Genomic DNA, 11,192 nt, shown 5'->3' with positions numbered 1-11,192 from the left:
CTGTTTGGTTATTGTGAAGAGTTTCAAAAAACGTTATTGTCATAATGAAAACAAAGCATTTTATCTTTTTTATTAATTTACGTGTTATTCGTACGTATACCGAGTTGACATGTAAATACACAGGTTACGGCTGGTGGTGGTGTATCAGGATGCTTCCCCTCTGAAGTCTGACTGAATTTAGGAATTCACCAGCTGAATCAAACGGCTCTCGGGGGTTTTCTCCTCCCTCCCTGCACACACAGAGTACAAACACTCCGGTGGCCCTGAGCCGAGAGCCTCTCGGGTTATTTTGGGGGTCAGCTGTCATCTGCCCAGTCATCAGGACCCTCCTCCTCCTCCTCCTCCTCCTCCTCCTCCTCCTCTTCCTCCTCCTCTGCCTGCTGCTGCCTTCCCTTCACCTCCTCTCCTTCACTGCTTCTGGTAAGACTTCTTTCAATCTTCACCTTTTCAGAAAATACTTCCTCCACATTGCCAACCTTTGTTTCCTCATTTCACTGAGTAAAACTGCTAAAAATAGAGAATTTGATTTAATTTCTTTTTACTTAATTTACAGTCTTTTACACCTTCTGTTACCTGTTCCTGGAATGTTCTTGTCCTGGTGTGGTTTATTGTATTAAAACCTGACAATTAAAAAACCCCAAAACTAAGACACGAGGAGGGATCATCATGGCCGCCGCGGCTCCAGGACCTGACCAGTCATTGCTGCTGTTTGTCTGTAAATAACCTGCTGGAACTTCCAGTCAGCTCTGTCAGTGACATGCATTTAAAGAGCCGTCGAATCAAATCAAATCCATGACAAACATTTTATACAACAGCTAATAAAAACACGGCTAAAAAAAATTTTTTTCAATTATTTTGTCCTTAAACTGCAGGAGATCCACTAAACCACTGTAGCTTTCACAACTGAAGAAGTGAAAATATGATCACCATGAGCTGTTTATGTTGCAGTCAACAACTTATTATCCAAGCCACTGTGATTGGCTGTGGCAAAGGAGTGGGCGGAGCCTAATGTGGCATCTAATGGGGTTCAGGGGTGGTCATCAAAACAGGTGAGGGCGTGAAATAATGAAGAAGAGAAAAGTTATTGGATACAAACACAAATTCCCGTGTCACTGTATGTACAGTGAACGTGGCTTTAAGAGGAGCGGCGGCCATATTTGGAAGCTCTCAGAATAGATAACACGCTGACAGGTGTGTGTGTGTGTGTGTCTGAGTGTGTGTGTTTAAGTGTTGGACACAGTGAGGAGGGGGCTGAAACGGCTAATTTTAGCCCTGCGAGATATCATAACAGTTTCAGCCGTGATGTTGCGACAGAGCGGTGAGGATAAACAGCCACAGGACACACTGATAACATGCACACATGATTGTTTTTTAAATTTAGCCCTAAAACTACATCTTGAGTCGCTCTAAATTCGACCTCGCCTTGGGTTTACCCTAATTCCACTGTAATCTGACCTGAATGTAAAGTATGTCCTCAGCTTTTCCTGGACATCTCATTTCTGTCAACACAAGGATGGAAAGTTTCCATGGCATGATGTTAATAAACACACACACACACACACACACACACACACAGTTGAGGCAGCAGTGAGCCAAATGGAGCCCGACGACACACAAGTATCTTTAATGTTGCCTTCATCCAAACACTGATTCCCAAAACAGCAGATGGGCGTTTTTACTTCTTTGCGTCTGCCGACCGCAGCTCACTTCCAAAGGTAACCTGACCTTAGCAGAGATCCAGCAGCAGCAGCTGCGTTGGACCTTTGTAATCACAGAAACAATGAGCAGGCCTTAGCACAGATGCTGTCTGAACTGTCGGGCACTAAAAATATGTGATTTACCAACACTATGCATGCTTATTAAGTCGATGACCTCGCTTTAAAAAAAATGTGACCCTCCGCATCCGATTCAGACGCCACACATGCAAGTAGGGAACAATTTTCTATGAAACATTTTCAAAAAGTTGCATTTTCCTCCTTTTAGCCAAAGATGGATTTTTGTCAGAGGCAGGCGAGGGACTCAAAATGCCAGGGACATCAGGCATGAGACAGAAACTCTGTTAGTTGAGGAACTACAGAACATGGGCGCAACATTCCAGAGAATCACAGCATACCCAGGCAAGAACAGAGACAAACTGGCAACAACACACCAACCTGAAGCCCAACTTATGGTGCAGCCGCCAAGTGCCGACAATCCAGCAATCAGGCACAGGTGAAAGACATCAGATCAGGGAACGGTGATCAAACATCAGGAGGAAAGTCAAGAAGCCTGCGAGACAGAATATAACAAAAACCACCATGAACCCTGACAGCTGGAGCATTTTTAAACAGAGACGGAGCATTTTCAAGAAGTTTTAGTTCTCCTTGTTTCCATGGAGGCTCGCAGCATTTTCAGTGGCTCCGAGCAATGCTGTCGTGCAAACGAACTCCCTGTGAAAGCTTCCCAGAGACATTGTCGTGTAAACAGGGCCTTAGTTTTCACAGAACACCTTTCTGATGGGAGAGTTCTGTCCTTGGATGACCTCTGACCCCCTGCCACAGACTTCCAAATCCACTGTTGTCACCGTACTAAGGATTCAACACGTGGAAAGTAGCATATGCTGCAGAAAGATTGAACCATTGCTGGCATAATCCTTTCAGATGTCAAAGATTACACAGTTTGTGATCCCAAACATCTAAAAAGTTGTTCTAGATTGGTGCATCAGCAAGGAAAAAACAGCAAAATTCACATTGACTCTTTATGTTTGCCTTTGCCAAAAAACATGCAAGCATCCAGGACTTGAAGCCACGTAGTCATGTCCTCGTTTTTGTGCATTCATTAGTTCAGTATGAGATCCACGTTGAGCCAGATCTCCTCTCCTCTCCTGTATTGTCCTGGTCAACAGCAGGAGAAGGCCAAAAGCAGGCTTATGGCACCAAAGTGTGGTACAGAAATCCTTCCTGGAGCCATCGACAATGTAAAGCCCTTTTCACATTCTCCTCTCTACCAGAACACTGAGGATGGAGAAAGCGGCAAAGGTGTTGGCGCCTCCGCAGATGGACAAAGTGTCGCCTTCCCTGAGCTCGGAGGCTAACGAGGGTGAGGCGGCAACCGGCGCCGGCTCCACCTCCCCTTCTAACGCCTTCGACACCCTGGAGGCGTTCGGCCGACGGCTGGACGAAATAATCCGCACCCACGGCTCTGCGGCCGGCCTAATGGACAAACAAGTAGGTCAAGAGCACTTCAGGTCCTCGCGCACTGCGCCGAGCGTCACCTGGATGTTGTTAAGTGGCGACGGCTTTGTGTCTGGACGGAACAGGGCGCCACGGAGGCAGAGATGGAGAAGATGAAGGAGGAGCCAAAAGCTGATGTGAAAGTCTCGGCGGGTAAAGGTGAGAAACACACATTTCTACTGAGTGGAGGTGGTGACAGTCTGTAAAACGCCTTTCTTCTTTCCACAGACATCTCTGTCATCATGCAAAGTCTGAACAAACTCTCCTCCCCAGAGGAGAAGCTGGAAGGCCTGGTCAAGAAGTACACGGAACTGGTGAGAAAGTGTCTGTTTCCTGTAACAGCTGGACTACAACGATCTGTCTGATTGTTATGACACCGATAGACCACGCCGGTGTGTTTTTCCCAGGCGTCCTCGCAGCGCTCGGAGGAGCAGAAGATGAGCGTCCTGCAGCAGAGGATGGCCGTCCTGCTGGAGGAGCGGCAGCAGCTGCACGCCGAGCGGCGCAGCAGCATCGCGGCGCGCTGCAAACTGGAGACGCTGTGCAAGGAGCTGCAGTCGCACTACAGCATGCTGAGGGTGAGTCTGAGTTCCCCGTTTGTGCGATTAATAAATGGTGGTAATTTGATTAATTTCAGTATCAGTTGTTACTATTTCACTAAACTCCTGTTTACATGGAAATGCTTCAAATTAAAACACAGTTTTTTGTCTCAGTAAAGTTTCACTTTTGTACTGAAATGTGAACGACGCCACTGTTGTCGTGTAACCGGAGACCCACAATGCAAAGGAAGTTTTTGCATTTTCACTTGAAAAAGCATAAATGGAGTCTCAGACATTAAAGCTACCACACTACTTTAGCATTAGTCTGTATCTAAAATTGATAGTTTATCTCAGTTGTTTTCTGTTTATTCTAAAGTACTTATTAATCTACTATTTTTGCGTATTAATGTGAATACAATGTTTACAAAATGAAATCTTGAAGCTATAAAGTTCAGTAGAAGATTAAATCCACACACTGAGCCTTGTTGCTTTTCAATCGGTGCAGGAGGAAACCCTGCAGCGCTGCAAGGAGGAGGAGGAGAAGAGGTCGGAGATCACCTCGCACTTTCAGAGCATGCTGAAGGAGATCCAGGCTCAAATCGAGCAGCACAGCGCCCGCAACGACAAGCTGTGCCGCGAAAACGCCAACCTGACCGACAAGCTGGAGAGCCTCATGTCCCAGTGTGAGAGCAGAGAGGAGGTGAGAGGAGCTGTGTTTGGTCAACTCGCTGAACTGTGTGTGTGTGCATGTGTGTGTGTGTGTCAGTGATCATTTAAAGTCTCAGACTGCTGAAAATGTGCCATATAAGTAAAATTCATTCACAATTTAGTCCTGTTGTCATGGCAACAAATTAGCATCACAGTGTTTTTTTTTGGTTTTTTTTGCAGAACTGTGATTCTCAGACAGGATTAATCGGTAAACTTGTGATTCCAGCTGATTGTTTAAAGTTTTCTTGCAGAGTTTGGAAAAGATCAACAAGCACCGCGACCTGCAGCACAAACTGACGGAAGCCAAGCTGCAGCAGGCCAACGCTCTGCTGGCCGAGGCCGAGGAGAAGCACAAGCGAGAGAAGGAATATGTGAGTCAAAGACAACTTCTACATGCACTTAACAGAAAAATGTCAGGTTTGATCTAAAACTGTGATTTTCAGTAACACCATTCACAACACTCTCTATCGCAAATTGCAGCATCATCAGATTTGCTGGTAAGCTTTCTACGAAAATTACATTCTTCATTTCTTTTAATGATTGTTTAATATTTATGAATATGGAACATATTCTAACTTGTTTCTTTTAGTCTCCTTGATTTAACATCAAATAACTACTTTGAGAAACATTAAAAATTTGTAGTCTGAAGGAAGGAAATTGAATGGAAACATGTCAAATGACATAGTTTTATTCTCTGTTAAAATAGTGACCATCAATATTGCAACAGATGTCTGATGGTTCGCTCCACCTTTATGCAAATTCTAGTACAATATTTTTTCAAATTTAATTGGTAAAATTGTTTTTTTTTTCTTCAGTTGGATGTGAAACTTTAGCAGAAATTCCTAAAATACATATTTTTCAAGCCTTGTCTCAGTAAATGAATGAATGAATTTGTAGTCACGCAAAACATACAAAATAAGTTATTCCTAGTAAATATGTTAATGATGGAATGAGATCTTTATTGACATAGCAGACACATACTTTACCAACCCTATCATGTATCTAAATCAGGGGTGTCCACCATAAGGCCCGTGGGCCCAAACCAGGCCGCAAGAGACTCCATTCTGGGTCGTCAAACCAGCAAGCAAGAAGAAAAATGTCCAAGTTCAAACTTTCTAGTTATTATGGCACTATTTTCCAAATCCAGTGATGTCAAGATGAAAATGGATGATTTGTGGCCACTAAACCGAAATGAATTTAACGCTTCTGATCAGAGAGAAATATTCATATTATATATAATAATTCCAAATAACATCAACAAATAATAAAAACAATTTCTTTTAAAGCCAATTAAACAGTTTTTTGACGGTCATTGAGATATATCAGTTACACCTGATTCACATTTCATGTTTGTTTTATTGCTGTGCACCTGCCGTTATTCACATGTTATGTTACTGGCTCGCCGATGTTTGACAGGCCTGTACTGAGCCTACAGATGTGATGTGACTGTGAGTGCGGTCGTCTTAGATTGACCGTGTATTGTCTCTGTCGCCGTAGTTGCTTAGGGAGGCTATTGACAAAACAAAGAAATGCTTCGCTATGAAGGAGCAGGAGCTGGCCATGAAGAAGAAGGTAAAGAAACGTCTGTAATGTGTCTCTGTCTGTTCTCTTCTAACCAGTTACTGGTTCAGGCTGCTGAGTGGAAACTGCAGGCTCAAACACTCAGAGAGCAGGGGACTGTCATGCAGGCACAGGTGAATATTCACTGACAAAACTAACACCTCCGACATCAGGACAGGCGGGACGAGGCAGGAAGCAGCTGGGGAGGTCCAAAAGCCGCTCCACTCCGGAAGAGTCTGACTGCGACGACACTCATCGACGTTATTTACTGTTTCTTGCAAGTAAAAAAAAAAAATCAATGCTTTTGGGTTTCCATTTACACGACAACGGTGCTGAAAACACAATTAACGGCTCCCAAGGTGGAACTTTTTGAAAATTATCGGATTTCATCTCTGTGTAAAGCAGAGAAAACGCAACTTTTCTGAAATGCCGTCACTGTGCATGCGCACCATTCCTCATACAAACAATAGCTCCAAATTCCTAGCCAGACATGCTAACTGCACAGACCCGTCCGGGGTGTGTCTTGCCCTCGGCCACGGCAGCTGGGATTGGCTCCAGCGCCCAGTAACGCTGAGAAGGACCAAGCTGGTTAGAAAATGGATGGATGGAATCATTTATTTGGGAATAGATGGCATATTTTCCAATATACTGCAACATATTTTTGTTTCATAATGGTAAACGAGGCCTGATAGTCTGAATCGTAAGCTCCCTGAAAACATACCAAACTATTCATGCAATGAATGCAGATGATGCATTGCATGTCTTATTTGCCTTAATTGGGTGATAAAAATGTCCTTCAGATTATGTCGTAATTAGCTGTGAATAAACCACATCGTTCATTAAAGACGATAACATGGAGTCATAAACTGAACAGGACAGCAGCTATTCTCACTATTTTCGTCAAAATAGTGAGAAATGCACTTCTTTCTAATTAAGAAAATCTATTTTCAGAGGTGTTTATTTCTTGATGAAGACAAACGTCGAGTATAAAAACATTTCAGTGACAATAAGAGTGAACTATCAGGTCATGATGGACCCTTTCATTCAGTCACTGTGGCTTTGATAAAATTTTAGTGTGTTACCATATATTAACAATACTAACTGAAACAACTCAATGTTATTGTTGAAGTTTAGTGTATAATATGAAGACGGTGATAACATTTTTATTGTGTATGATTTATTGTTTTTATGTTGTCATATCAGGAGGGTTTGAGTGGAAACCTTCATCAGAATGAAACATCCTGGGATCATACATGAGGGATCTGTTTGAGAGTTTCTCTGAGGGTGTTGAGCTTGTCCTCCGATGCTGACACAGCAGCAGCAGGAAGTTAAAATGTCTCGGATGGTATTTGTATTTCTGACGTCTCCTGATAATTGAAGAGCTGCTTCACACGTGTGTCTTCTTTGGTTCGATGGCAGTTGACCCTCTACGCTCAGAAGTTCGACGAGTTCCAGGACACGCTCGCCAAAAGCAACGAAATCTACATCCGCTTCAAGAAGGACATGGACAACGTAGGTGGTGACTGTTGAGTGAGGCTGTATCGGTGTGAATGAGGCTTCTAACAGGTGAATCGAAGACAGTTCCTCTCTTCCAACCCATTGGTTGGTTGAAATGAGACTTTTTTCTTTTTTTTTTCCGTTTGTTTTGGCATAAAATCTTTTTTAAAACCACAAAAAGCTCCACTCCAGCGAAACCAAATATTAAAAAATAAGAATTCCACAGAAAACATAGATATTCATGAAGGTAGCAGTAGCAGACTCAACACGCCACTTCCTGTCTGGCTGTTTGTTGGTTGCTGTCCTGTGAGTCTGTGGCTGCCGAATTAAATTACCAATCCTTTCACAACATGAATACCTTCATGATAAAGTCAACGTCACGAAGAGTGAAAGAACTGCTCTTTTGTGCAACAATTTGTGGAGCTGGTTTGATTTTGAGGTGATATTTGTAGGAATTTGTGATTTTATTTTATTGCCGGACCATGATCTTCAAGAAGTAAATCAGGAAATGGGCAAATGTTTGTTCTTTTTCTGCTTTAAGATGTCAGAGAAGATGAAGAAAGTGGAGAAGGAGTCCAACGTGTGGAAGACGAGATTTGAGAACTGCAACAAAGCTCTGACTGATATGATTGAAGAGGTACGCTGATTTTGAAATTATTGTCTAAAACATTTCAATAATGCACAGTCTTTGCTTCGGATTATCTTCATTCCTCTTCTTCCAGAGAACCGAGAAAGGCAAAGAGTACGAACTGTTTGTGCTGAAGATTCAGAAGTTGGAGAAGCTGTGTCGGGCCTTACAGGAGGAGAGGAAAGGCCTCTACGGCAAGATCAAGGAAGTCCGCTTGTCCAACTCCGCCATACCCTCCAAGATCCTCTCTGCTTCCAACCTCGATGAGAACCTCGACTTCAGCTCCAACGACAAATCTGCCCTCTTGACTCCCAAAGAGATCCAGGCGATGCAGGACGAGGACGAAGTGCTGACGGAGGACATGAGCCGTCTGAGGACGGAGCAGACCAAGCTGCAGGAGTTCGCCGACTCCCTCCTGGCTTCACCTTTCGACAACGAGGACGAAGAGGAAGAGATTGACCTCGTAGAAGACGTGGTTGCCTCTGCGTTTGTGCAGTTCACGAGCAAGCCTCAAGTCAAGAAGGATCTGGATCCAGTCCCTGAGCACCCAGCAGAACCTGACAGCCTGCAGGCAGTCCAGGAGGCTCAGAAGGAAACCGAGTCTTCACCGGAACTTCCAACTGACATGAGCCACCAAGTCCAAAAACCAGAAGAAAACCAGACAGTCGCCGAAGTCAGAGAGGTGCAGGAAGTCCAGCCTGTCGAGGAGCGCCAGTCGACTGCTTCAGCACCAACACCGGAACCCGAGAGGCGTACCGAGCAGAACCAGTCCACCGAACCGTTACCTCCACCAGCAGCTGAGCAGGTTAACCCACCCACAAACCCCCAGGCAGCCAAGGAGATCGTGGAGGAGACCGGGGAGGTGAAACCGGTGGAGGACGAGAAACCTCAGCAGCAGCCGGCCAAAGAAACGCCAGAAGCTCCAGTTTTGGCTCCACCCACTCGGCAGCAGCCGGCCAAAGAAACGCCAGAAGCTCCGGTTTCGGTTCCACTCACTCCAAACACACCCAAAGCAGCAGCCGCCTCCTCCTCCAATCACGACGCCTCTAAGAAACAGGCTCCCAAGAAGAAGAAGAAGAGGGGCGGAAAGAGCGCCAGCTAAACTTCTGGATGTGGGTGTGTTATTCTGAGGTGTGTGTGTGTGTGTGTGTATGAAATCATGCCGTTAAGTTCAAGCTCTTTAGTTTTTCCCAGCTGAAGCTTTTCTCATCGTTTTCACAAAAACTCAGGTGAGGATGTACAAAATAAGCCGCCAATACGCCATTTCACTGATGAATTCTCTGAATGAAGTTTGAATTCAGAATGAATAAATCTCACTGAGCAGAATGATCACAAGAATTTTCACAAACCGAAAAATGTTGAATTTTGTCACGCAAAAACTCTAATAAAGTGTTTTTTGACAAAACTTTTTGTGGTCGTAACCAATTTGACTCAGTTTTCAACAAAATATTTGCATGGTTAAAGATTTAGATTTTTCCTTAATGCAATGTTTCAACTGAAAATGCCTCAATACACTAATGTTTAAATGGCAGAACTGCTGAAAATTTTGGGTGCTGTTTTTTTTGTTTTTTGTTTTTTTTTTAAATCCAACAGGCCTAGTTTCTTAAAATCAGTTTGCTTTGTTACAAAAAAAAGAAAATCAAATGTAGGGTTATCTCGCAATTTATCCTATCCTTCTCACTGTGCCCCAGCTTTTGGTGGCTGGATAATGTAGTTTCACTTCAGAGCCATAAGATGGCCACAGAGCTCTTTATTTTAAGGCCAGTTAAATTATTCCCCTTCTGCACTGTAATGTGCAAAATTACTCAACTACAGTGAAAAGTTGTGCATTTAGCTTCGCAAGTCTGAAATTGTGGAGACCAAGTATCCATGAAATATAACTGCAGATCGAAATAAAACTTTTTCCTCATGTAAAACTCTACTTTTTTACTTACTACAGGAGCACATATATGATATATAGAGGCATGTTGAATAGATTATTCTGTCTTCTGTGGGTGAAATTTACTCAACTTGTTTTTTTAATGGAATAATCCGTTATCATGAAGTCACATCTTCATTTTAAGCTTCTGCTTCGACCCAAAGTGACTCAAAAATGTGTTTCATTGTTGGATAATCTCCATATCTTTACATTAAAAGGGTGCGTGGCTCAGAGGTGACTGTAACAAGACATGTCAGAGACCTCGGAAACAGCATGCATATTAAGAAATGAAATTAGCAGACCAGATAAGAGGAGATACTGCATTTTATGAGATTGGTGCCACATTTTATGCCAGAAAATTAAAAAGAACAGCGTGAAGAACAAAGGATTTTATTGAAATTTTAAAGATAGGAGCCTAATAGAGAAGCGAGGAGAGGAGGACGCAGATACGGGAAAGGCAGGGATTTGATTAGAGGCAGAAGTGAAGCAGGTCCTCACTGAAGATTTCTGACCCAGTGACAGGCGATAAGAGCTGAATTAATGAGGTGGTGCGACTCTTTGTAAGATCTGAGGCTCTTATTATTACATTAAAGGTTAGTTAAGAAATAATCTTGTCCTCACATTGAAGTTCAACGAGCTGAGAGTCACTGCGGGAAGGAGTGTAACAAACATCAGCGGCTGATTTCACGGTGTGAAACGCTGATGGAGCTTTCAGTCCTCGCAACTGCATCAAACTCCTGAAGTCAGCTTCTCGGTGCGAGACCAGACGGTTTGTTTAATGTAAGGCTTTGATGAGCGAGTGGATTAACGTGAGGTCAGCAGGTGGAACATTAAAGTCTCCTTCTCCTCCTTCTGTCAGTGTAATTTCACACGTTTCCGTGTTTCAGGCTCACGACTCTGAAAACACAGCCCGGCTTAGTTTAATCACCCACACAGGAGAAAGTCGCCTCCTGCACGGAGGCAGGCATCTCGCATGTTTCCTAGAGATAGACAAGCCTCGTACTGTCATCCTTTGTGTGTGCGTGCGTGTGTGTGTGTGTGTGTGTGTGCCGTTTTACCTTCTCCACTTACATAATGACTTTGTTCATCTTCAAAGCTGAAAGCGTTTCTCTGATTTTGTATATTCTGAG

General features: G+C 43.6%; 1 protein-coding gene across 2 annotated transcripts; it reads left to right on the top strand.

Annotated features, from left to right (window-relative positions):
- The first annotated feature begins 367 nt into the window (after positions 1-367).
- txlnba (taxilin beta a) lies at positions 368-9,567 on the top strand. 2 transcript variants are annotated; one of them, XM_030110111.1, is made up of 11 exons: positions 368-420; positions 2,990-3,206; positions 3,299-3,371; positions 3,441-3,526; positions 3,620-3,790; positions 4,257-4,451; positions 4,711-4,830; positions 6,079-6,153; positions 7,439-7,531; positions 8,058-8,153; positions 8,239-9,567. In XM_030110111.1, exons 2-11 carry the CDS (start codon positions 3,000-3,002, stop codon positions 9,244-9,246), a joined length of 2,124 nt encoding a protein of 707 aa, XP_029965971.1. In that variant the 5' UTR covers positions 368-420; positions 2,990-2,999; the 3' UTR covers positions 9,247-9,567. The 2 variants fall into 2 exon arrangements, with proteins under 2 accessions (XP_029965971.1, XP_029965970.1); XM_030110110.1 differs by lacking the exon at positions 6,079-6,153 and adding an exon at positions 5,957-6,031 and having other exon boundaries at positions 8,239-9,566.
- The last annotated feature ends 1,625 nt before the right edge of the window (positions 9,568-11,192 follow it).

Source organism: Salarias fasciatus, chromosome 15 (genome assembly GCF_902148845.1).
Source record: "Salarias fasciatus chromosome 15, fSalaFa1.1, whole genome shotgun sequence".
Lineage (NCBI taxonomy): Eukaryota > Metazoa > Chordata > Actinopteri > Blenniiformes > Blenniidae > Salarias > Salarias fasciatus.
The sequence above is the reverse complement of the archived record's forward strand: the minus strand, read 5'-3'. Positions and strand labels throughout refer to the sequence as shown.